The following is a 25,287-nucleotide window of genomic DNA, read 5'->3' as shown; positions in this document are numbered from 1 at the left end:
GCAGAAAACCTCATGTACAAAGCAGCTAGAGTGGAGCCTGGCACACAGTAAAGGCTACATGTCAGTCAGCACAGCTCAGGCTGTCTTACTGGAACCCCCGTAGCCAGATGTGCTTCCAAATTCAGAATGTTTTGCATTTGAGAAAGGGAATATGGTGCTTGTGCCATAGATCACACAAAACCTACAACAGATCTGAGACCACGCCCCGTATTCAAAATCGCTAACATGTAGTGGCAAGAATTCTTAGAATGAACTAAAAAGCAGTCCATTTGTATGTAGTTTTTAAGAGAGCTACTTAAAACATAAAGAACAAAAAAGTGAAGAAATGGAAAATGACATTTGAGGTAAATACAAACATACCAATGAATAAGACAAGCTAGCTAAAATAAAAAGTCAGGCAAAAGATAAGACAATTCATAGAAGAGAAATAAATAAGTAATAGACCTTTAAAATTATGTTCCATTGACGATATAGAAAGTAAAACTTCAGTCAAATAGCATTTTCTACTCCCCAGATTGGCTATAAATAATGTCTGATGAATTCAGTGTTGGGAAGTCCAGATCTCCTATACATTGTCTGCTGGTACTATGCAGTGGTGGAGAAATTTGAACAGAAATTTGGTAGTTTGGAGAATTTGGCACAGTGTATGTGGTGAAACTTAAAGCTGCATTTCTAGAAGTCCTTAAAGAAACTCCTGCATGTGTACAAGACCTAGAAAAGCATGCTAATTTCAGCCCTGTTTGTAAAAGCAGACAGGTGGAAAAGCCTAAGTGGTTAACAACTCAATTAGGGAACTGGATAAACATCTTGTGGATTATTTATGAAAGTAAATTTTATACAAAAGTTGAAATGAATGAACTATGTCTACCTACACAACATGTTTGAGTATAATTCTCTCTCACACAAAAAAACCCTACATGGTTGACTGAAAAAGCAAATTACACTAGAAATATTTAAAACACAAAACCATTGCTGTAAAATGTTATATACAGAACTACTGTTGCATGTTGTAATGGGTATATAAATGCACATTAAAGTACAAATACAGCACAGGTGAAAGGAAGTATAAACTGTAGCATGGTGTTTATGAGCAGCAAGCAGCTAAGAAGAGGTGTTGGGGCAGCTAATGCTATTATTTTATTTGCAGTGCTTTTTGTTTGTTTCAACTATTGAAAATTGCACCAAGTACAGAAAAATACTAATATCTCTTTACTGTTAGTGAGAGTTGCAGCTTTCTGTTTGAATATTTTATAATGAAGGAATGAAGGCAAGGGTACGTGAAACACTGTGACTGCCTAAACATTTTGGTTCTGTAGAATCACCAAGCACCACACACAGAAATCAAACTATTTGGCTTCAGTGAGAGTGGAAAATGCCTTTGGATTTGGTGTCTTTGATAACACTGCATGCCAGAGGAAGTTAACATAATAAATAGGAAATTGGTATAGATATTATCCTCATAGAACTAAATGTTAAAATTCTTACTCATGTGAAAGAAGCCAGACACAGAAAGACAAATGTTGAATGATTTCACTGATATGTGGAATTTAAAAATGTCATTCTCATAGAAATTGAGTAGAAAGGGGGTTAGCAGAGGCTGCAGTTGGGGGAGGGTGGGGGAAAGATGTTGATCAGAGGGTACATGTTTCAGTTAGACTGGAGGAATGAATTCTTATGATCTATTACACTGCATAGTGAACACTGTTAATAGTGATCTGTCACATATTTCAAAATTGCTATGACAATAGATTTTAAAGTTCCCACCATAGAAAAGTGATAAAAATGAATTGTTATAAATGAAGCCTGTTCTTCATTCACTTCCTTGTTATTTCCAAGGAGAAACGCACACGCACACACACATATCTGAAATGACATGGTAAATCCATGAGAAATCGATACTGAGCACACACATGTCAGTGATATGTGAGCTTTCAGTAAAGCTACACATGTGAAAAGTGACATAGCTATACCTGATAAAAAAGACAATTTAATAAGCCTGACAAATAGTATCCAAAAATTTATATTATTTTAAATGTTACAAAAGCATGATGAGCAATTATAGTCAATACTTGTCATATTACATTCTATTTGAGTTTAATTATATGAGATAGCTATTTCCTCTTCTGAGTCATTATGTCGTACTATTTCATCTTTTTTCAGTAGTGATTATTCCAATCTGCCGTGGTGTTACAGAAAAGGAAAAAAAAGTCTTAGTTTTCCTTGATGCCCTAAATTTCCTTGGATTTCATCAATTTTGTTTATTAGGTCACAAATGGTCTAATTCTAAATTAGTTGAGCTTATGATTTAATATTAACAGTAAGAGTGAAGATAAAATATGAATAATGACTTGACCATTACAATCTTCCATTAAAGTGGAAAGCTCCGTCATCACAGACAGCACACATTAGCTCCATCTAGTCTCTGCTGCCATTAATCAGCATTGGAGATTGAGAGATTTTAGATCATTGTTTTTTAAAATTGATACTTGCTCAGTTTCAAAGCCTCTGTGTCTTGAAAACACATAAAGCTGAGATATTTAAAGCACAGGGCCATAGGGCACAGAATTTCCATCAAGCTGAGCACTGATTTCCAACTTTTATGTTTGCTAACAATGATTACTACTAAATATAGATTCAGGCTTTGAGCTAACTTAATGTGGGGAGACTTCACAAACTGCTGCCTGGATCCTGCCAGGTCATGTGTAGGAAATCTTGTGCTGCAAAATGCAGCCAACACCATAAATCCTTGTTCTTCTTTACAATCCCAAGAAGAGAACTATTAGCAAAAGCAACTGAAGTGATAGTCATTTTATCCACATCGTGTTGATGCAGGTCTACTCTGTCCTACAGTCTTTAAAGTTATGTTTGTTATTAACATTCTTTGAACAAACCCAAATTTGGTGTGCATTTTGTTTCCATTGCCGGGCATTTTACCTGTTTTTTTAGCTTGCATAACTTGAGGTGAACCTGTGCCATATTATGAGATTCGAATAAAACTCTATTTGAATATATGTGTAGAATTCGACTGTTCAGAGCAATCAGTTTTCTTATTATCTGAGATCATACAGAAATATTTATAGTATCATGCATTGTGAAGTTATTTTTGTGTTTCAAAGAAGCAAACACTCTGAATAAATAATTCCAAATAAATTTTTATTGAAAATTCTTGTTTTCACATGTATTTTTCCTTTCCTTTAGATAACCATTCATTAGGGTATTGCTCACCCTTTTTAAAGGTATCTGAAGCAACAAATTAGTGGGATTGTTAAAAATTTAAATGTATGTTCCTGAAGCACCAAGAAAAAATTTTGAGTTTTAAGTTATTATTCATTTGGAAGTATCTTTGCCTTTAAAGACTTTTGGGCCATACCCTAGGAATGGTTAATTAGATCTCACGACATTATTAAACAGAAAATAAGAGTTGTACTGCTGTCATAGAAGTTATAGCATAATGAGGATGACTAGGATCATGTACAGGAAAAGCTAAACAATAAAAGTCCAAGGTAGATTAAATGACCACTAGAGCAATAAAGACTACCTCTGCTAAGTATATGAAAAGCAGAATATAAGAGGTCACAATAGGTTGGAATGATAAGGAAGTCGATAGGATTTTGAGTTGTAGAAATTTACAGTTTAAGAAAGATTTTAAGGGGTGGGTGTTGTGGCACAGTGGGTTAAGCCTCTGCTTAGGATGCCCACATCCCATATCAGAGTGCCTGGTTTGAGTTCCACCTCTGCTTCTGATCCAACTTCCTGCTAATGTGTCTCCTGGGAGGCAGCAGTTTATGGCCCAGTTGCTTGGATTCCTGGCTTCTAGCTTCGGCCTGACCCAGTTGCTGTTGTGGGTAATTGGGGAGTAAACCAGCAGATGGAAAATACCAATCTCTGTCTCTCAACCAGCATATGACTTCTCTCTCTCTCTCTCCCTCTTTGTCATTCTACCATTTTTTTTAAATTAAATATATATTTTTTAAAAAGAATGGATTTAAGATAAAGTTTCTAGAAAAATGCAGTGTTGAAAAGGTTAGGAAAATAAGACTAGAGGAAAGAGGGACAGTTAATACAAATTTAGCTAAGAAGCCAAGGTCAAAGAAAAGTGGAGAAAAAAAAATTAAGAGCTAGAATTAGTTGTTAGCCTTGGGGGCAAGGGAGGTGGGCATTTATTCACTGGGAAAGATGGGAAGGAGAAAATAGGAAAACTTGGGAATATTTGAAATTTACACTCCGCATGCATCATATATTGATTTCATCATATAACTTTGAAGATATTGGACTATTTCTGGCCTAAAAACCATATGGTTCAACATACTGTATTAGCACTTCTTACTCTCCAGGCTTCATACCTCCTTTTTTCCCCATAGTCTGCATCATCACTGTGCATATTATATACTTGCTTATTGCCTCTCTTCCTAGAAAATTATTTTAGGAAAACAGGGATTTTTAAATTATTTTATAAAACTATTATATCTGAAACAAAGCTTAGTGTTTAGAGGGCACTCAAGAAATATTTTTTTCCTCTTTTTCCCCTTACTTTATAATTAAGGATGGATTTGGAACAATCAAAAATAAGATGTACATTCATTGCAGAATTGAGATGAACAAAAGGATCGCATCTTCTAAAAAGGCCCCATTGAAACCAAGCAGTAACATGGGCACTGAGCAAGACCTGCAAAACACTAACACAACCTGAAGAGATAGTCTTAGTAAAATTCCAGTGGTGAACAACAAATTGAACTGAAAATGATTAACAAGGAAATGAATTGATTAGTGTAGGAAATGGGCACAACCCAGGTGACATTTTCCAGCTTACCAAGAGGCTAATGAAGATGGTAGCTATCAGTTGACAACTGAACCCAGGAGAGAACTGAAAACTTATGGTTGGAAAAGGGAAGTTTGATGAAGTAAGAATGGTGATCAAGTAGAATTTTGTGGGTTGAGTCTATTTTATAACTAAAGAGATAACATGCACTTTTTTGTTTTTTTGCTATGAGAGAACATTACTTGGATTTTAAGAAGAAGCTAAGTCCTATTGAAGGAGTCTCTATTCTTTCTTTCTTTTTTTTTTAATTTTTTTTTTTATTTTTTGACAGGCAGAGTGGACAGTGAGAGAGAGAGAGACAGAGAGAAAGGTCTTCCTTTGCCGTTGGTTCACCCTCCAATGGCTGCCGCGGCTGGCGCGCTACGGCCAGCGCACCGCGCTGATCTTATGGCAGGAGCCAGGTACTTCTCCTGGTCTCCCATGGGGTGCAGGGCCCAAGCACTTGGGCCATCCTCCACTGCACTTCCCTGGCCACAGCAGAGAGCTGGCCTGGAAGAGGGGCAACCTGGACAGAATCCGGCGCCCTGACCAGGACTAGAACCCGTTGTGCCGGCGCCGCAAGGGGGAGGATTAGCCTAATGAGCCGCAGCGCTGGCCTAGGAATCTCTATTCTTTCTAGTAATCAAATATTCCTTTCTTTCTGATGAGTGTAGCTCCCCTGGTTTGTGTGTTTTTTTTTTCTTTAGATTTTAATAATCCTTCTTCTACTTTCCATAGAGAGTGTCCCACGTACATTATCTCATCTTATCCATAGAACAATGATATTTAAAATGAAGACACAGACACACATACAACCTATATCAAATAGCTCATGGAGTCTACTTATCACCAATTAGAAGAATAAAAGTGCCTTTTGTTTTTATATTGGAAGGAGTCCAGCCTGACAAAAGGTTTAAATAATTACATGTTTTCTTTTTGGAAGCATATCAAAGCCTATACATTGAAAATTTCTTGGCAGAATGTTCATCTTAGGAAATTGGATCATACTATCTGTTTGAATGTCCTGAATCCCTGCTTTATTGCTGATATATCATACAAACAAATTCTGCAACTTATGATGAACTCTGTGTGAACTGGATAACTTTTAATGTGGTTTTTGTCTGTTAAAAAGAAAATTATAATTAACTAGAGTTTTAAACATCTTGTTGGAATCAATTTGACAAATGGTTGGCATTGTAAAATGTTGTGCTGACTAATCATAAAGTAACTTTAAAAAAATGAGATCCCAGTGGAAAGAACAGGTCTTCAAAGAAGGAGGTACCTTTCTCTGAAGGGAGGAGAGAACCTCCACTTTGACTATGACCTTATCTAAACAAGATAAGAATCAGAGAACTCAGAGGGCTTCCATAGCCTTGGAAACTCATGACTGGAGCATAGGGAGATTACTGATGCCATAGACAGGAGTGTCAATTGGTAAAGTCAACAACAGGAGTCACTGTGCACTTACTCCTCATGTAGGATCTCTGTCCTTAATGTGTTGTGTATTGAGATTTAATGCTATAACGAGTACCCAAACAATATATTTCACTTTGTGTTTCTATGGGGGTGCAAACTGTTGAAATCTTTACTTAATGTATACTAAACTGATCCTCTGTAAAAAAAAAAAAAAAAAAAAAGAAATTATCAACTCCCAACTTGACTCTCACTGGGATTAAACATGACAATAGGTCTGATCTGATTTCATCATCATTAAAAAAAAATCATCTATTATTTTTCACTTTATGTTTCTGTGTGGGAGCAAACTGTTGAAATCCTTACTTAATGTATACTAAGCTGATCTTCTGTATATTAAGATAATCGAAAATGAATCTTGATGTGAATGGAAGGGGAGAGGGAGTGGGAAAAGGGAGGGTAGTGGGTGGGAGGGACGGTATGTGGGGGAAGCCATTGTAATCCATAAGTCGTACTTTGGAAATTTATATTCATTAAATAAAAGTTAAAAAAAAAAGATGGTTGGGGCAGGTGTTTAGCCCAGTGGTTAAGAGGCTGGTTAGGCGTACTACGTGGAAGTACCTGGGCTGGACACCTGATTCCCGTTCTCAGTTCCAGCTTCCTGTTAATTCATCACCCTGGGAGGTGGCAGTGATGGCTCAAGTAATTCACTTTCAGGATTCTGTTCCAAGTGCCCAGTTCAGACTCTGTTCCAGCCCAGGCCATTGCAGCCATTCAGAGTGACCAGTGAATGGGAGCATGTGCTCTCTCACTCTTGCTCTGTATCTCTACCTCTCAAATATGTAAGTAAAAAAAATATAGAATATTTTTTAAAAGAACATGGCGAATTTTATTGTAATTTAGCAGATATCATTATGATACCTTGGCAATGCTATTCCACAATCTATTTTTCAAAAAGCAAGGAGCAGCATTATTTAAAAGTCCCAGAGCAAAATTAATAACAGACTTCAAAACAGAAGGGAAAATATCTTTTTTATCTGCTGTTGTTACTTATATAAAGAAAACTAGAACTTATTTCTTGGTTTTCATGGAATGATTTAATTTTATGTGTTGCCTAAACATCATTCTTTAAATATTGTAAAATATTTAATAAAATATTAAGTAACTTTGAACTTTAAACTTTCTCTAGCAACTATTTTGTTGTTAATATAATGACAACTTGCATTCATCAAATACATTTGCCTTCTTCACCCAACTGCCTCAACATCAACAAGTATTACTGCATTTTGACATCATAACTGTTTTTGTTAAAATGTTTGACCTCAGATTTTAAACACAAATAAAGTTTGTAAAACATTTAATATTGATATCACTTCCTAAATCATAACAGGCATATATTTTATCCTCACCAGGAGATCGAGACTCTACTAGATATACGATGCTCTGTTTACAAGGTATTTCACAAGAAATTGCTTTTTGTTCATGTATAGTGAAAGGGGAACTACAGTCACTGGAATTCTGTGAATCATTAGGATATACAGTACGCCATGCTTTGCCTCAACCTTAAGTGAAAAGAATTTTGGATTGGAGCCACTAAGTGTGTAATTGTTTTAAAAGATTTTATTTATTTATTTGAGAGGTAGAGTTATAGACAGACAGAGAAAGATCTTCCATCTGCTGGTTCAGTCCCCAAATGGCCTCAATGGCCAGAGCTGAGACAATCTGAAGCCAGGAGCCAGGAGCTTCTTCTGCGTCACCCATGTGGGAATAGGGCCCAAGCACTTGGGCCATCTTCCATTGCATTCCACGTTCCCAGGCCATAGCAGCAAGCTGGATTGGAAGAGGAGCAGCCAAGACCCAAACCGGTGCCCATATGGGATGTTGTTGCCACAGGCAGAGGCTTAGCCATTATGCCACAGCAACGACCCCTGTGTAATTATTTACAGAGTCAACAATATGGGTTACTGAGGTTTGAGTGTATTAGTACATACTTTGAACTATAGAAAATATGACATCTAAAAAACACATGGAAGTATAACTTTCAAAATGAATAACCAATTTTAATCTGTTTTTCTATGGGGAAAATGATATTGAACTATATAGTGAAAGCTTACTGAAAAATTACAGTTCTTTTTTTTATTTTCTTTTATTTTTAACTTTTATTTAATGAATATAAATTTCCAAAGTACAGCTTATGGATTACAATGGCTCCCCCCCCCATAACTTCCCTCCCACTTGCAACCCTCCCCTTTCCCGCTCCCTCTCCCCTTCTATTCACATCAAGATTCATTTTCGATTCTTTTTATATACAGAAGATCAGTTTAGCATACATTAAGTAAAGGTTTCAACAGTTTGCTCCCACATAGAGACACAAAGTGAACAATACTGTTTGAGTACTAGTTATAGCATTAAATCTCAATGTACAGCACACTAAGGACAGAGATCCTACATGAGGAGTAAGTGCACAGTGACTCCTGTTGTTGACTTAACAAATCGACACTCTTGTTTATGGCATCAGTAATCACCCTAGGCTCTTGTCATGAGTTGCCAAGGCTATGGAAGCCTTTTGAGTTACAGTTCTTTAAGGAATTAGTCTCTCAGTGAATCTTTATGATACTACCTGCTACTATGAAATTATATATTGTATGATTAGCAGTACTATAACAAATGCCCCTTTTTTAATTGATTTATTTTTGACAGGCAGAGTGGACAGTGAGAGAGGTAGAGACAGAGAGAAAGGTCTTCCTTTTGCTGTTGGTTCACCCCCCAATGGCCGCTGCGGTCGGCGCACCGCGCTGATCCGAAGGCAGGAGCCAGGTACTTCTCCTGGTCTCCCATGCGGGTGCAGGGCCCAAGGACTTGGGCCATCCTCCACTGTACTCCCTGGCCACAGCAGAGAGCTGGCCTGGAAGAGGAGCAACCAGGACAGAATCCGGCGCCCCGACCGGGACCAGAACCCGGTGTGCCGGCGCCGCAGGTGGAGGATTAGCCTAGTGAGCCATGCGCTGGCCAACAACTGCCCCCTTTGTATATATGACTTTTAAAGTTTTATGTATGGGGCCGGTGCTATGGCTTAGCAGGTAAAGCTGTGGCCTCCAGTGCCGGCATCCCATATGGGTGCCTTTCAAGTCCTGGCTGCTCCACTTATGATCCAGACTTCTGCTATGGCCTGGGAAAGCAGTGGAAAATGGTCCAAGTCTTTGGGCCCCTGAACCTGCGTGGGAGACCTGGAAGAAGCTCCTGGCTCCTGGATGGAAAATTTATTTCTCTCTTTCTACATCTGCCTCTTGCTCCCTCTCACTCTGCTTCTGCCTTTCTGTAACTCTGCCTTTCAAATAAATAAATAAATCTTTTTAAATTATTATTATTTGGCAGATAAAGTTAGACAGTGAGAGAGAGAGACAGAGAGAAAGGTCTTTCTTCTGTTGACTCACCCCCTAAATGGTCACTATGGCCGGAGCTACACTAATCCAAAGCCAGGAGCCAGGTGCTTCTCCTGGTCTCCCATGCGGGTGCAGGGCCCAAGCACTTGGGCCATTCTCCACTGCACTCCCGGGCCACAGCAGAGAGCTGGACTGGAAGAGGAGAAACTTGGACTAGAACTCGGTGCCCATATGGGATGCCGGCACCACAGGTGGAGGATTAACCAAGTGAGTCAGGGCGCCGGCCCCAATAAATCAATCTTTAAAAAAAAGTTTTATGTAATTGCATTATTTTGAGATTGTCATGTGTAGTAGGGACTTTGTTTTCTAAAATACAGATAGATTAATAGGTAAAAAGGTAAGTATGTAGGCACTTGGATAGATTGACTACTTTATTGACTGATACTAAATTATCCTTACAATTTTTATGGGGGACCCAGACCCCTTGAGACTCTAAGAATACATTGTTTCATATGATCTCCTATCATACATATATTCATATATTTGAATATATTTAAAGATACTCTGGGTATACCCAGTTCACCTAAATATAGTTATATTAACATGAGTCTCCTGATTGATGTACTCAATAATTTAAATTTTATAAATAAAATATGCAAAGGAAATTCAAAAATTTGTGAAAAAATGAAAATAAAATGTTCATTTTGATGCAAAAAAACTGAAATTCACACATAGCTTTTTCATGGTACACATTTTCCATTAACTTTTTGAAGACCCTTAATACTTAGGTAAATCTCAACTCACTGTTAAATTTTTACACAGAAGTTATTAAACTGTTTACAATTATAAAGGGGAATGATATTGAAGCCTTGACATCATTAGGTACATCCTACTTTGCTAGGACAGCTTTTATTGATGTTAGTAACTTGAACTATGACTAGTTTTACCCTTCATTTCTTGTCTTAAGCCTCTAGCATTGTTTCAAGTGTTCTCTGCTGAGTTCGGTGTTACTTTGGCTTTGGGACTTAATGTGTCAGAGGTGTGCATGAGATATGTCATGTGTCAAAGTGATGCAATTAGAAATCATTATTCCCAGCCAGAGCTTGTAAATGATGGCTTTTGGATGAAGGCAGGAGCAGAACCTTACCTGTTTATGCCCTCTGTGTGCTGCAGTTCGATTGCCAGGCCAGTGGTTAAGCTGCTCCTTGCAATGACTGAATCCCACACCAGATCTCCAGTTTGAGAGCTGACTTCTCTGCTTCCAATCCATCCTCCTGCTAATGCAGCAGGGAAGGCAGCAAATGGCTCAAGTACTTTGGGCCCCTGCCACCCATGTGCAAGACCTGGATGGAGTTTCTGGCTCCTGGCTTCAGCTTGGCCCTATTCAGACTGTTGCAGCCATTTGGAAAGTAAATCAGTGGATAGATCTCCCTCTCTCCCTGTCTCTCTTTTGGTATGCCTTTCAAATAAATAAATAACAAATCTTAAAAATATAACAGTATAATTGCACGAAAGGTAAAGACACCGTCAGTAGTTTTGTCCCTTGGTTCATGAGACCCTGTGGCATCTGATTTGAAAAGACACAGTATGTGTGAGTTATCCTCCACTCCCCTTCTGAGGCTTATGTCCCCCATTCTTGTTTTTAGCAAGAACCCTACTGAACCAGACAATTAGCCTAGAATTGGAAGTTCTGAAACTTCTTGCTTCTGGCAAGTTGGTAGAGAAGAAGATATGCTTTTTCAGTTTTCTTTTCTTTTTTTTTTTTTTAAGGATTTATTTATTTGAAAGCCAGAGTTACAGAGAGAGAGGGAGAGGAGAGAGAGAGAGATCTTCCAGGTTCCTGTTCACTTCCTGAAATGGCCACAATGGCCAGGGGTAGGCTAGGGTGAAACCAGGAGACAGGAGCTCTTTCTTCTGGGTTTCCCACGTGGGTGCAGGGGCCCAAGGACTTGAGCCATCTTCAGCTTCTTCCCTAGGCACAATAGCAAGGAGCTGGATTGGAAACAGAGCATCCAGGACGTGAATGGATGTCCATATTGGACGCCAGCTTCTCGGGTGATAGCTTAATCTGCTATGCCACAATGCTGTCCCCTCAGTTCTTTCTTAAAGAAATACCTTAAAAGGGTCATCCAATTCTTTTAAATATCCAATATATTCTTTATGCGATAGCTCTGAAAAATTGTGAGTACTATGAAAACTTGTAAAATGCTATTGCTTTCTGAACGACTGCTGAAGACAGCTGATTTACAGCCAGAAGACAATCATATTGAATGACACTTTCAGAGTTCATTTATTTCCCCCTTAAGCACTGCAACTGTAATAGCTGGTAGGAAGCTTTAAAAATATGCAAGAACATTTTAAATCTCCAGGAACACTCAGACTTCAAACTACTTCTTCTTCTTGTACAACATCTTTAAATGATTAATTATTTCTTCCGTTTCTTTTTTGGTGTTCTGGCTTGGGGAATATCAAGGTAACTGGAAATAGAGGGGGGAAAGCACACAGGAATCTACTTGTGATTTTGCAATTTCCATAAAATCAACAACCTTGCATTTGAGACTGCCAGTGTGCAGGCTTCCAGAGGTCAACTGTACACTTGTGTGTAGTTGAAAATTGTTAGCACTCCTCTCTAAATGCCACAGGACAGTATTCCAAAGACTGTGTGAACAAAAACCCCAGGGCTCCCCAAGATTCTATTTCTCTTTTTACCAGTGGATTTTTTCACAAGCATTTTTGAGAAATGGTCATAATCTAACATCAAACAGTTTGGAGTGAATGTGTTTTGTTGGAAGAAGGGGTTTAATTAACTTTCGAGATACACAAATTAATCTGGACCTGAATGAGGGCCTAGAAATTGATTAAACTGTGACTACTTATTCAGGAAGTATTTGAAGTATTTGACCAGGAAATAGGTTCATTTCTTCAAAGTCAATGACCCTACAAATTGATGGATGCTTTATAGATTAATACGTACTCAAGTGTCAAGTTTCAGTCATTGCTTGGCAGAAGCTCCTCCCCCCACCATTCAATGCCCTGGATCATCTTCCTGACATGGCTGTCATCTTTTCCCTGGGCTATTATTTTCTTACAGAAACCATTTGTAACATTTTGGGTTGTTTTTGTTTGTTTGTTTGTTTGTTTTTAGTGGGAGATGGGTTGGGGGTGAGAATTGTAATCCGTGTAGTGTTGCATTTTGTTTAATTGAAGACTGAATCAGAACATGAGTTAAAAAGCAAAACAGGAAATATCTTTACCTCGATTATTTTTATCTCCTAAAAATATTAAGTGACCATCAAAAAGAATGCATGTCTAGTTTAATGAAATCCCCCTTGAGTTAATGAGTTGCTTTGTTTTCTGCAGTCTTATTTTTTCCCTTTGAGACTAAACAGACACCACCTAAACACACCTACACACACCATAAGCACTCAGAAACTCTTCTTTTTTTTTTTCTTTAAAGATTTCTTTATTTACTTGAAAGGCAGAGTTACAAAGAGAGAGAAGGAGAAACAAAGAGGTCTTCTATCCATTAAATGCTTCCCAAATGGCCACTACAGCTGGGGCTAGGCCAGGTACCTAAGTAGTTGGGTCATCTTCCGCAGGGAGATAGGATTGGAAGTGGAGCAGCCCAGACTCCAGCCAGTGCCCATATGGGATGCCGGCACTGCAGGCAGGGGCTTCGCCCACTATGCCACAGCAGTAGCCCCTCTGACATTATTCTTTTTTTTTAAACTTTTATTTAATGAATATAAATTTCCAAAGTACAGCTTATGGATTACAATGGCTTCCCCCTCATAACGTCCCTCCCACCCGCAACCCTCCCCTTTCCCACTCCCTCTCCCCTTCCATTCACATTTGCACTCAAACAAATTTAACTTTTCACGATTTCCCACAAACATTTTGAAATACCTTTGTATTACTAAATAAATTCTTTATAGAGAAACTTTATAGAATATAGATATCTATATAGATATATAGAATCTTTATAGAGAAGAGAATCTTACCTTTGTATTACTAAATAATGTTAAGAAGAGTTTCTCTTCTCTATAAAGATTCTATATATCTATATAGATATCTATATTCTATAAAGTTTCTCTATAAAGAATTTATTTAGTAACACAAAGGTATTTCAAAATGTTTGTGGGAAATCGTGAAAAGTTAAATTTGTTTGAGTGCAAAAACTTTTTAAATCCATGTATAAATGTTTCACAATACGTACTTCACATGAACTTATTGGTTACTCCATACAAGGGATCAGGTATTACCATGACACAATATTGAAATGCTTAAAGATATTTTATTTAAAGGAACAAATGAAAAAACTTATGTTTACTGTGAGAAAGCATAAATGGTAGAAGAAATACCTTGGTGCCAGGGTTGTGGCATAGTATGCTAAGCCTCCACCTATGGTGCCAGCATCCCATATGGGCACCTGTTTGTGTCCCAGGTGCTCCTTTTCTGATTCAGCTCTCTGCTAACTGCCTAGGAAACAGTGGAAGATGACCCAAGTGCTTGGGCTCCTGAACTCATGTGGGAGACCTGGAAGAAGCTCCTGGCTTCTGGCTTGTAATTAGCCCAGCTACAGCCATTGTCCCCATTTAGGGAGTGAACTAGAGGGTAGAAGACCTTTCTCTCTGTCTTTCCCTCTCTCTGTCTGTATTTCTACCTCTCAAATAAATAAAACCTTAAAAAAAACTCAATTTACTTAAAAAAGATTTTGAGATGTTGTTCAATCTTTATATCCTCATTTAAAAACCAATCAGTTGTTGTCTTACAGAGTTCTCATACTACATTCTTTCAGAGTTTGCATGAAGTGGCAATGGGATGACTTAAGATGTTTCTGTTTTTCTCTTGGTTTGATGTCAAGTATAATTTCATGGAAAATTATATGCAATAACTTTGATAATTCATTTTCCATACCAAATTAGGCTTTGATAACCCTTCTTTTATTCTGGTATAATTGTTCTGGTAGAATTATGTACATTTTTCTCTTTGTTTTGTTTTCTATTTCTCTGTAAATTCTTATTTTTTGGAATACATACATATTAAGTATTCCACATCATGTCTTCCTACTGTGATTTCATCAGAGCGTGAGCTTTTTTAAGTTTCTCCCTGGGAAGTCCTTTCACTATGCTTAAGTCTGTGCTAGATAGTCATGATCGTCTTTTTTTCTAGACTTGAAGATATGTAGTAGTATAATTTCCTATTCAATAAGTACGTATTGAAGGAGTGAATGAATGTTTGAATTAATATAGTTAGATATAAGTAGGAAGATTAATCTGTGCAATTAAAAATACTTATTTTCATTTTGTGAAGTAAAGAGAGATAAACTGAGAAAGATCTTCCATTTGCTGGTCCTTTCCCCAAAGGCCTACAACAGCCAGGGCTGTGACAGTGGAAGCCAGGAGCCTGGAACCCAATCCCAGTCTCTGTATGAGGGGCAGGAATCAAAATACTTGAGCCATTACTTGCTCCTTCTCAGGCTGCACTTCAGCACAAGGCTGGATATGGAGCAGTGGAGCTTGGACTCAACCCAGGACCTCTGATATGGGGTGCAATATGGTTGTCACAGGCAGCGTATTAATAAAGGATGTTCCAATTGCCCACCTCAGGATCTGTGCAGAGTGTGCTAATTCAAAGATTTTTAAAATGAGTAAGTAGAAAAGCATTTTTTTCTGCCATACATTTGATGGTATAGCCAAGTTGTAGGAAGTATAGAAATCATTCTGTTAAATGCAGGTAATGACTGATAATTTTCAAACCAGAGGATGCTGTCTGTTTCTGATTATGTATATGGATATGTATATGGATGGACAAGAACAAATAAATCCTTAGAATAGAATATTTGAATATCCATAATTATGTTTCTGCATATTGGAAGACTAATAAGAAAAAATCCTAGGCTATCCCATAAGACAAAGAAAAGACACATGATAAAATTTGTTTTTTAAAGTTCTTATTTAAAATAAAACAGGAAAAGATGCTGAAATTTTATAACATGTTCACAATATTTAATTTTTATTATTTAATATATTCTTGATTTAATAATTATCCATAATTTAATGATATTATTAATATTAAATTTGTATACTAATATTAAAAGAACCTCTAGTTTCACATACACATCATGAGGATAAAGGGGAGTCCATTGTTGTACATTTCTTATCCCCAAATCAGTATTATTATTTGAGAAATATAGTTGAGCAATGAGATATTTTCTAGGTCGAAGATACAAATGATTTTTCTGTGTTTAAAATGAAGAACTAGGCCGGCGCCGCGGCTCACTAGGCTAATCCTCCACCTTGCGGCGCCAGCACACCAGGTTCTAGTCCCGGTCGGGGTGCTGGATTCTGTCCCGGTTGCCCCTCTTCCAGGCCAGCTCTCTGCTGTGGCCAGGGAGTGCAGTGGAGGATGGCCCAAGTCTTTGGGCCCTGCACCCCATGGGAGACCAGGATAAGTACCTGGCTCCTGCAATCGGATCAGCGTGGTGCACCGGCCGCAGCGCGCCGGCCACAGTGGCCATTGGAGGGTGAACCGACAGCAAAGGAAGACCTTTCTCTCTGTCTGTCTCTCTCACTGTCCACTCTGCCTGTCCAAAAAAAAAAAAAAAAAAAGAAAGAAAAAAAAAACACCTAAAATTTTCTTCTTGATTTGCAGCTAAAGGCATGAGATTAGTTTCCAACTCATTTTGCTTCTGGAGAAGGCCCTGTCTTAGTTCTGAAAGTCCTTTAAGACTTGCTTGCTGTGGATCCCTGGTTTTCACCAAGTTGGGATTAAAAAGGGGATCTTTAACATGGTCATAATCAAGTAGCAGTTGCTGTTCTTGGTCAGAGCCATGTGAATTTTGTGTTGAATGCCTAGACAATGCTGCATCTGGATCAAGGTAATAGATTTCATTTGTTCGAACATAGGGAATAAAATGGGATGGTTCAGAAATGCCAGGTGATAATTCTGTTTGACTACTTCCTGAGATCACATGTTCTTTTTCATAGCTATTGTTTCTTACTGGTAAGTGCAATGTTCTAGTCTGAGTTTGTTGGGTTTTGTGTTTCGCTGCTGGAACTGGTGTTGACTGAGACCTTTCTTTGCTGAATGAATGAATGTTCAGAGACTCTGCTTCCTTTTTGCTTAGATGCCTCTTGATCTTTGACTCAACTTCTTGATGAAATGGATGCAGAATTGGAGAACTGCCTCTGTTTTGAGATAGTTGTCCAGGATTGTTTCTTTCTACCAAATAAAGCAGTTCCATCTGCCTTCCTAGCTTTTTTGTTTGTTTGTTTGTTTGTTTTTAAGTTCTCTGCTTTTGAAGCTGTTTGGGGTACTTTTCTGATGCTGGAATATACCATCTGAATGGCTTATTAATATTCCAATCAGGCCTCTTAGGACATTTCTTCATGTGTTTTGTTGGTTTCTCTGTCCTTGTGAACCTCTTACACTTGTGGTTTTGCCAACTGTTCTCTTTTTCTAAGTTAGCTGCTTTATCCTGACCCAGTCCTTGCTTGTTTTTCTTAAACAGCCCATTAAATTCTACAGAAATCTCTGGAGATGGACAACTGAAAATTTCCCTCTCTATTGTTGATTCACAGTATGATTCTGCTTTGTGAATATTCTTTTTAAGTCATCTGTTTGCACACTAGTATTCTTCTTGGAAGAAGTTGTAGGACTGATACAAGTATTCACTGTACCACTGACTTCATGAAATTCATGTCTTACACTGGAAATGTTGCTAGTGGACACATTATATTCCAACTGTATTGTATGAACACCAAGATTTTTAATCAATATAGAAGTGCCATGTCCCTTCTGAGCCAATTCCCGGATTTTCTGTTCTTGTTTCAGTCTCTGTGCCAGCTCTTGTGCTCTCTGCGTTGTCTGGAATAATTCTTTTGTCTCGAGAGTCATTTTTTTTTAACTTTTATTTAATAAATATAAAATTTCCAAAGTACAGCTTTTGGATTACAGTGGCTTCCCCCACTCATAACTTCCCTTCCACCCTCCCATCTCCTGCTCCCTCTCCTATTCTATTCACATCAAGATTCATTTTCAATTATCTTTATATACAGAAGATCAATTTAGTATACATTAAGTAAAGATTTCAACAGTTTGCACCCACACAGAAACACAAAGTGTAAAGTACTGTTTGAGTGCTAGTTATAGCATTAATTCACATTGTACAACACCATTAAGGACAGTGACTCCTGTTGTTGATTTAACAATTGACACCCTTGCTTATGGCATCAGTAGTCTCCCTAGGCTCTTGTCATGAGTTGCCAAGGCTATGGAAGCCTCTTGAGTTCGCCAACTCTGATCTTATTTAGACAAGGTCATAGTCAAAGTGGAAGTTCTCTCCTCCATTCAGAGAAAGGTACCTCCTTCTTTGATGGCCTGTTCTTTCCACTGGGATCTCACTCACAGAGATCTTTCATTTAGGTTTTCTTTTTTTTTTTTTTGCCAGAGTGTCTTGGCTTTCCATGCCTAAAATACTCTCGTGGTCTTTGTTCAAACTGTTTTTCTTGCCTCCTGTCTCGTTGCTCAATCTGAGCTGGGTCCAAGAAAGCAGTCATAGAATGGAGAAAGTTTGTCTTCTGAATGTTTAACCACAGTCACATCCCTGACAGGCTTTGCTATTTGTGCCTCCTCTGAAGGTTCAACCTGACTTCCGGTCATAGGTGTACAAACACTGCTGCTATCAGCCAGCTCCTGAATGTCAGGTGAGACACAGAAACACTCTGGTTGTTTGTGTGTTGACCGAGAGGACAGTTGAGACTGAGAACCAAGACAACTCTTTTTTTTAAAGATTTATTTATTTATTTGAAAGAATTACACAGAGAAGTAGAGGCAGGGAGAGAGAGAGAGAGAGGTCTTCCATCTGCTGTCACTCCCCCTATGGCCGCAATGGCTGGAGCTGCACCAATCCAAAGCCAGGAGCCAGGAGCTTCTTCCGAGTCTTCCATGTGGGTACAGAAGCCCAAGGACTTGGGCCATCTCCTACTGTTTTCCCAGGCCACAGCAGAGAGCTGGATTGGAAGTGAGCAGCTGGAACTCGAACCGATACCCATGTGAGATGCCGGCAATGCAGGCAGCAGCTCTACCTGCTACACCACAGCGTCAGACCCAGGACAACCCTTTTATGAATCGAAATGCACTGCCCATCTGGCATGCTTCTCATCCTTCAAATAGAAAATCTTTTCCTCTGTTTTTCTTTGCTGACCACCTTCTATTTGCTTACTCAACTCTTCAATCCACTTTCTCTGCTGTTCTCGTTTACCAGCACTGAAAGGGTGTTCCGGCATGGCTGCTACCTCTAACATTTGACCAGCTCTGAGTACTGAGTTCCCATCAGCTTCAACCACTGTATCCTGATTAGGAGATGGTGACATAATGATTGAAGAGCTAGCAGAGACCCTGGATCTGTCAAAATCTTCAAGTTTTTCCCCACAGTATTTTATCTCTTTCAGATTATTTTCCAAGGATTATTCCATTTTTCAGAAACTTCATTTCTTTTGTTCTTTAAAGCAACCTGTTCATCTGTAAATAATGTCCTTTTTTTAAATAAATGCACAAAAACCAGCTCTTTCCTCCATGGGGCCTTTTTTGCCTCCAGCAAACTTTTATCGAGTTCCCTGTCCTCCAGAGTACTGAATATGTCAGCTGGCTTCCATTCATTCTCTAAGCCAATTTTCTGCTCAGACTGCATACATGCCTCCTTCTTTTTATTTAAGACAAATTTATTTTCATCTGGGACAGTGACACAGCCTTAGCTTTTTGAAGTAATCCTATAATGTTCTCATCCTTTGGCTGATTAGGAATATTGCTTAAATTCAGACTACACTGACCTTCACAGAAGTTTTTGATTTATGTTTCAATGGAGACAATATTAGCTTGGCTTTTCCATCTAGTAGCTCAGTTTCAAGCTTTAAAACATCTCCCAAGTTCATGGTCTGGCCTTTGCCCAGGATTATTCTTAATAGTAAATAATGTCTGCAAAAAATGTAGTCAGGAGGGGGTGGTATTGTTGTACAGCTTGTGAAGTTGCCCCTTGCAACACTGGCATTCCATATGAGTGCTAGTTCAAGTTCTGGCTGTTCCACTTCAGTCCAGCTCCTTGCTAATGCACCTGAGAAAGCAGCAGAAGATGGTCCAGTACTTCTAACCCTGTCATCCATGTGGGAGGCCAGATAGATCTCTTGGCTCCTAGCTTTGACATGGATCAGCCTGGGCATGGAGGGAGGTCATTTGAGGAGTGAACCAGTGGATGGAAGATTTCTTTTCTCTCTCTCTCTCTCTCTCTCTCTCCTCTCTCTTCCTTCCTCACTCTGTATTTCTGCCTTTGAAATAAATAAATAAAATATTTTTAAAAAATTTTAAATTGTATATTTTTAAATTTTACAAAATATATAGCCAGGCAAAATAGAAGAAGGTCTGGTCTCACCACTATCTTTTGACATTGTTTTGGAATTGCTGTTAAAAAGAGACTGGAAATATTGCGTGGTAGATAAAAAGGGATTTTGTTTTTAAGTTCTGTGCTTTTTTTAATATAATATTTACATTTTTGTCACAAATTTATTATTGTATTTTAAAAGTAAAATCCCTTTAAGTGAAACCTACACTTACCTGGCTTAAGCTTATATTTAAAGAAGAATTAGAGTCTGACCCATTTCTCAGTTAACCGGCCAAAATTCTGTTACTCTGTAGACTATTGAGAGCAGGAGATTATAGATTTGGGGCCAGAAGCCAGGCAGAAGAAAAACAAAGCCAGGCTGCAGATTTTAGGATGAGAAGCAGACATGAGTTTTGTTCAATACAATTTTGAATTCGCAATCAGTTGAAATAAATTATTAACATTCAAAATTTAAAATGGTCCACCAAAAGCTGAACAAAGGAAATGCATAATAAATCACAAAGCAGGCACAATTTACTTTGATTTAATTCATTAACTCCTTAAATTTCTAAAAGAATTATCACCTTTATGTTGCATATAAGAGAAATAAGATATTGAAAAATTAAGTAACATACCTGAAATCAGACAGCTAAGGATAGGCAAGGCTGGAAGTGGAAACCAGGTCTGTCTGACCCTCAAGAATAGTACTTTTAACTAGTAAGGTGGAGTGCTGACCATTAAGATGTTTTTCAAATGAAAAATAGCTCTGAAATATGAGAATCTACCAGATTAACTTGTCTGCTCTTCTTTCCCATGTGGAGACCATTAATCCTCATTTTAAATGCTTCTTTTAAACTCAGACTTCCTCAGTAATTTACAGAAACTACACTGACCTTTTTCCATCAAAACATTTCTCAGAACTTATTGTCTATTGGTGTGTTTTTTCAAACTATAGATCAGGATTCAGGGGTAGATTGTGGAATTAATTAGGTGAATTGTGGCCAGTGTATTTTCAATTTTAATAGTATTGAATAGGAATAAATAGAAAATATTAGAGTTTCTTTAACATAGTAAATCATATATTATTCTGTATGACTTTACTTCCAGATACATACACACATTCACATATGAATTATAGTTTAAAACATTCTTTCCATTGAAAGAGCTGTGCTCTCATAGCTCTGGTTTGCAAAACTGCTCTGCCAAGGCAAGAAGACTAGACACCAAATGACAACATGAAAGGTATCAGATACTAGCACTCGTTATTTTAACATGACTTGTTTTTTCCCCAGAAGCATTAGATGGTCAATATGGAAAATATGCACTAAGAGAAAAGCAGGGAGGAGCCAGTGGTGGTGGGTATATGCACGTGTAGGGGGGTGGAGGATGGATATCCATATATCTAAAGCTTAGAGACAACCATTATTAACATTTATAAGCTTATGCAGCCTGACAATTGACAGTTGCTACCTAGATTTAGAATCTGATTAGAGTAAAATACTTACCCTATGTGCAAGTAATAATGATATTGCTGTCTTTATCTTTTTGTTTTTTTTTTAGTGAGGGTTATTGCTTTTCTGTATTTGTCAACAGTCAACAGTGCCCACCATATGAGTGGGTAGAATACAGGATTAGTAAAGAAAGCTTGAAGCCAACCTATTTTTGTGTGTTTTCTATTTATTAGAATAGAATCTTATTTTCATCCTATGCTTACAACCTTTTTTTTTTCCATCAGGCAGGCAAATCTTCGGTCTAGAAACAAATTTCTATAATACCCTAGACGTGATAAACCTTCAGGTACAAGGGGATGTTTATTTGGTAATAAAGTAGCCATTTTTGTAGCCAAGAAGTTTATCACAATTATCAACTCTGCCAACATATATTGATCTGTCCTTATGATAGTTAGGATACACATATGTCAAATTATATTAAATCCAATCAATTCTATTGTACTGTTTTCAACAGGTTCTGTTAAAAACCAGGTTGAAAGAATACCAAGAAAGACTGTGCAGGATAACCTTTTTCTACTTCTCCCTGCACCTTTCTACATCTCAGGGCATTTCATTTTCCAGGATCCTTTTCCCATAAGTTTCTCTGTAGATTCAGCCAAAGACATTGTTATAGACTGACTGTGTCCTGAAATTTCCTGTGTTGAAACCCTAACTCCAATGTAGCCATTTTTGGAAATCAAACATCTGAGGAAAAAATGCAGGTTTAATGAGGTCATAGTAGTGGGTCCCTGATCTGATCCCATAGGTTTTGTATCCTTGCAAGAAAGCTTCATATAACTTTCATGCAAGTAGCAGAGGTCATGTGAGGATATATGGAGGAGGCAACTGTCTACCAGTCAGAAAAAGAACCCCAGTGAGAAACTGAATTATATGTAAACATCAACTTAGACTTTTGAGGGCCAGCCTTGTGGCATAGCAGGTTGAGTTGCTGCTTGCAGCATTGCTGTCCCATATCAGGTTGCCTAGTGAAGTCTACTTCTTCTGCAGCTTCCTGCTAATGCACCTGTGACAGCAGCAGATGACCCAAGTACTTGGGGACCTGCCACCATGTGGGCAACCCCTATGGAAAGCAGGGCTCCTGGCTTCAGCCTCACTTAGCCCTGGCCATTGCAGCCATTTGGTGATGAACAAGTGATTAGAAAATGGCTCTCTCTCTCTCTCTCTCTCACTCTCACTCTCGCTCTCCCCCAAATCCATTTTTTAAGACATCTTGTCCCTGGTATCTTGTTGTGGCAGCCTGAGCAGACTAGTACTGATAGGTGCTGGCCCCAAATTAGAAGGCAGAGGATTGGAGTGTGGGGTTTTTTTCTTCCTTATCTCTTTCCTTCTGTTTTCTGCATTGTCAGTATCTGTGAGTTCTCTGTAACTCTAGTTTCCCTCCAAGCAGCCCTTCACTCTGAAGTCTGTGTCATGACCAAGACATTTCCACCAAGCCCCTGACTCCCACCAGATGGACAGCACTGATCCTCCCCATGCCTAGAGGAGGTTATGGCTTCCTGCTGTTTCCAAGCTCCTGTTATCCTCTTCTCTGTTCCTTAACAATCGTATCATCTGTGAAACAAGCTTCTGTATTAAATCTTTTGGGCTGAAAGTTGAGGGTGAGGCCTCAGCTTCTTTGATGGAGTTTAGTTAACAAGGTTTAATTTTTTAGAGCTTTGGATGAGTTTTAGGTAATATGTCCGTCAGGTGATAATTATTAGAGGGCCCATATATTCCATTCTGACAAGACAGTAATGTGAAATCTCTTTTACTATCATTTTCCACCAAAGTCTTCCTCTTTTTCTTGTAAGTTGCAATATACAGAAAGATGCCTGTTAAAAGTTTCTTTCAGCATCTTAAAATTGCTGCGCTCATTTTTTTAAACTCATATTCCTGACTTTCCTTTGCCTCCCCCTTATTCAAACACTTTTCTGTTAAAAATATCTGTCTGTTTGAATGAAAAAAAATAGATTGAAACAAAATGATCCATGATCAAATTTAATACTTGGAGATTCAGAGGAATCATGGACTCAGACACTGATTTTGTCATTGTGATTGCTTCTGTAAGGGCCTTGATGGTTCTTTAGAGAGTGTATTTGATGATGAGTTTCTGATTCCCACACATAATTGAGTCCTGAATCCCTGGGTTTTACTTTTTTCCCCTTTGATCCACACTTTAAACTGTGCCTGGAAAATCCTCTGGATGGAATTTGATTGCAGATGTCTATTATAGTCTGATGAACGCCTATCAGTTCAGTCTTCCACAGCATTTTATAACAGAGTGAAGCTGACCTTGTAACTCAGTAGCACACTTACCAGGCCATTGAAATGCCTCTCTATGTCATAGTAGCCAGCTGCAATTGACTGGGAGAAACTATGAAGGGTTTCTGCTTGGAAACTTGTGCAAATATGTTCTTTTTTTTTAGAAAGCTTTTATTTAGTAAATATAAATTTCATAGGAACAGCTTTTGGAATATAGTGATTCTTCTCCCCCATACTTGGCCCTCCCACCCCGACTAAGGTCCCACCTCCTACTCCCTCTTCCATCCCATTCTTCATTAAAATTCATTGTTAATTATCTTTATATACAGAAGATCAACTCTAAGTAAAGATTTCAATAGTTTGCTCCCACACAGACACACAAAGTATAAAGTACTGTTTGAAGACAAGTTTTACTGTTAATTCTCATAGCACAACTCATTAAGGACAGAGGTCCTACATGGGGAGCAAGTGCTCAGTGACTCCTGTTGTTGATTTAACAATTGACACTCTTATTTATGACGTCAGTGATCACCCGAGGCTTTTGTCTCGAGCTGCCAAGGCAATGGAAGCCTTTTGAGTCCACAAATTCCATCAGTAGGTAGACAGGACCATAATCAAAGTGGAAGTTCTCTCTTCCCTTCAGAGAAAGGTTCCTCCTTCTTTGATGGCACCTTCTTTCCACCAGTATCTCACTCACAGAGATCCTTCATGTAGGTCATTTTTTGTCACAGTGTCTTGGCTTTCCATGCCTGAAATGCTCTTATGGGCTTTTTAGCCAGATCCGAATGTCTTAAGAGCTGATTCTGAGGCCAGAGTGCTGTTTAGGGCATTTGTCATTCTATAAGTCTGCTATAATTCTATCTACTGTTATTAGCAGACACTTGGTCTTATTTATATGATACGTTTGACGCTTATTCCTATCTAAATGATCAGTTTTGCACTTAAGATAATCACTTTAACTAGTAAGGTGGCATTAGTACCACTCAGCTTCGTAGGATTTGAAGTCCCATGGCAAGTTTATAGCTTTACCTTTAGGGATAAGTCTGTGGGAACATGTGCTGAACTGTACATCTCCTCCCTCTATTATATCCACTATTACTTTTTCTGGGATAAATTTTCAGTTGGATTTAAACACTTCTGAACAATTCTGTATTAGTAAAGAGTTCAATCAATAGTATTAAGTAGAAAAAGAAAATAGTAAAAAGAAAATAAAATAATAAGCTGTTCCTCAACAGTCAGGAAAAGGTCTCATAGTGTTAATCTCACTTCTACAGGTATCCTTTTAGGTGCACAGTTAGTTGTCACAGATCATGGAGAACATATGATATTTGTCCTTTTGGGACTGGCTTATTTCACTAAGTATGATGTTTTCCAGATTCATCCATTTTGTTGCAAATGACTGGATTTCATTTTTTTTACTGCTGTGTAGTATTCCATAGAGTACATATCCCATAAGAAAATGTTTTTCATTTTGATTTCTTCCCCTAGGATCTTGAGCTTCTCGTAGCATATTTAAGTAAGGGCTAAAAAGGACATGATGCAACATTTTAGTTAAGACCTATC

General features: G+C 38.2%; 1 protein-coding gene across 1 annotated transcript in view; it reads right to left on the bottom strand.

Annotated features, from left to right (window-relative positions):
- The window catches only part of LOC138843166 (coiled-coil domain-containing protein 66-like), a 134,236-nt gene that overhangs the window by 101,345 nt on the left and 7,604 nt on the right, over positions 1–25,287 (bottom strand). Inside the window, 8 exon segments of the mRNA XM_089328662.1 lie at positions 16,224–17,133; positions 17,217–17,494; positions 18,076–18,180; positions 18,182–18,357; positions 18,699–18,893; positions 18,996–19,052; positions 19,055–19,338; positions 19,341–19,427. Of these exon segments, the coding sequence (XP_089184788.1) occupies positions 16,224–17,133; positions 17,217–17,494; positions 18,076–18,180; positions 18,182–18,357; positions 18,699–18,893; positions 18,996–19,052; positions 19,055–19,338; positions 19,341–19,427 (2,092 nt within the window).

The sequence above is a fragment of the Oryctolagus cuniculus genome, chromosome 3, assembly GCF_051225735.1.
Source record: "Oryctolagus cuniculus isolate XC-2025 breed Fujian yellow rabbit chromosome 3, ASM5122573v1, whole genome shotgun sequence".
Classification (NCBI taxonomy): Eukaryota; Metazoa; Chordata; class Mammalia; order Lagomorpha; family Leporidae; genus Oryctolagus; species Oryctolagus cuniculus.
This window is presented reverse-complemented; position numbering and strand designations above follow the sequence as displayed.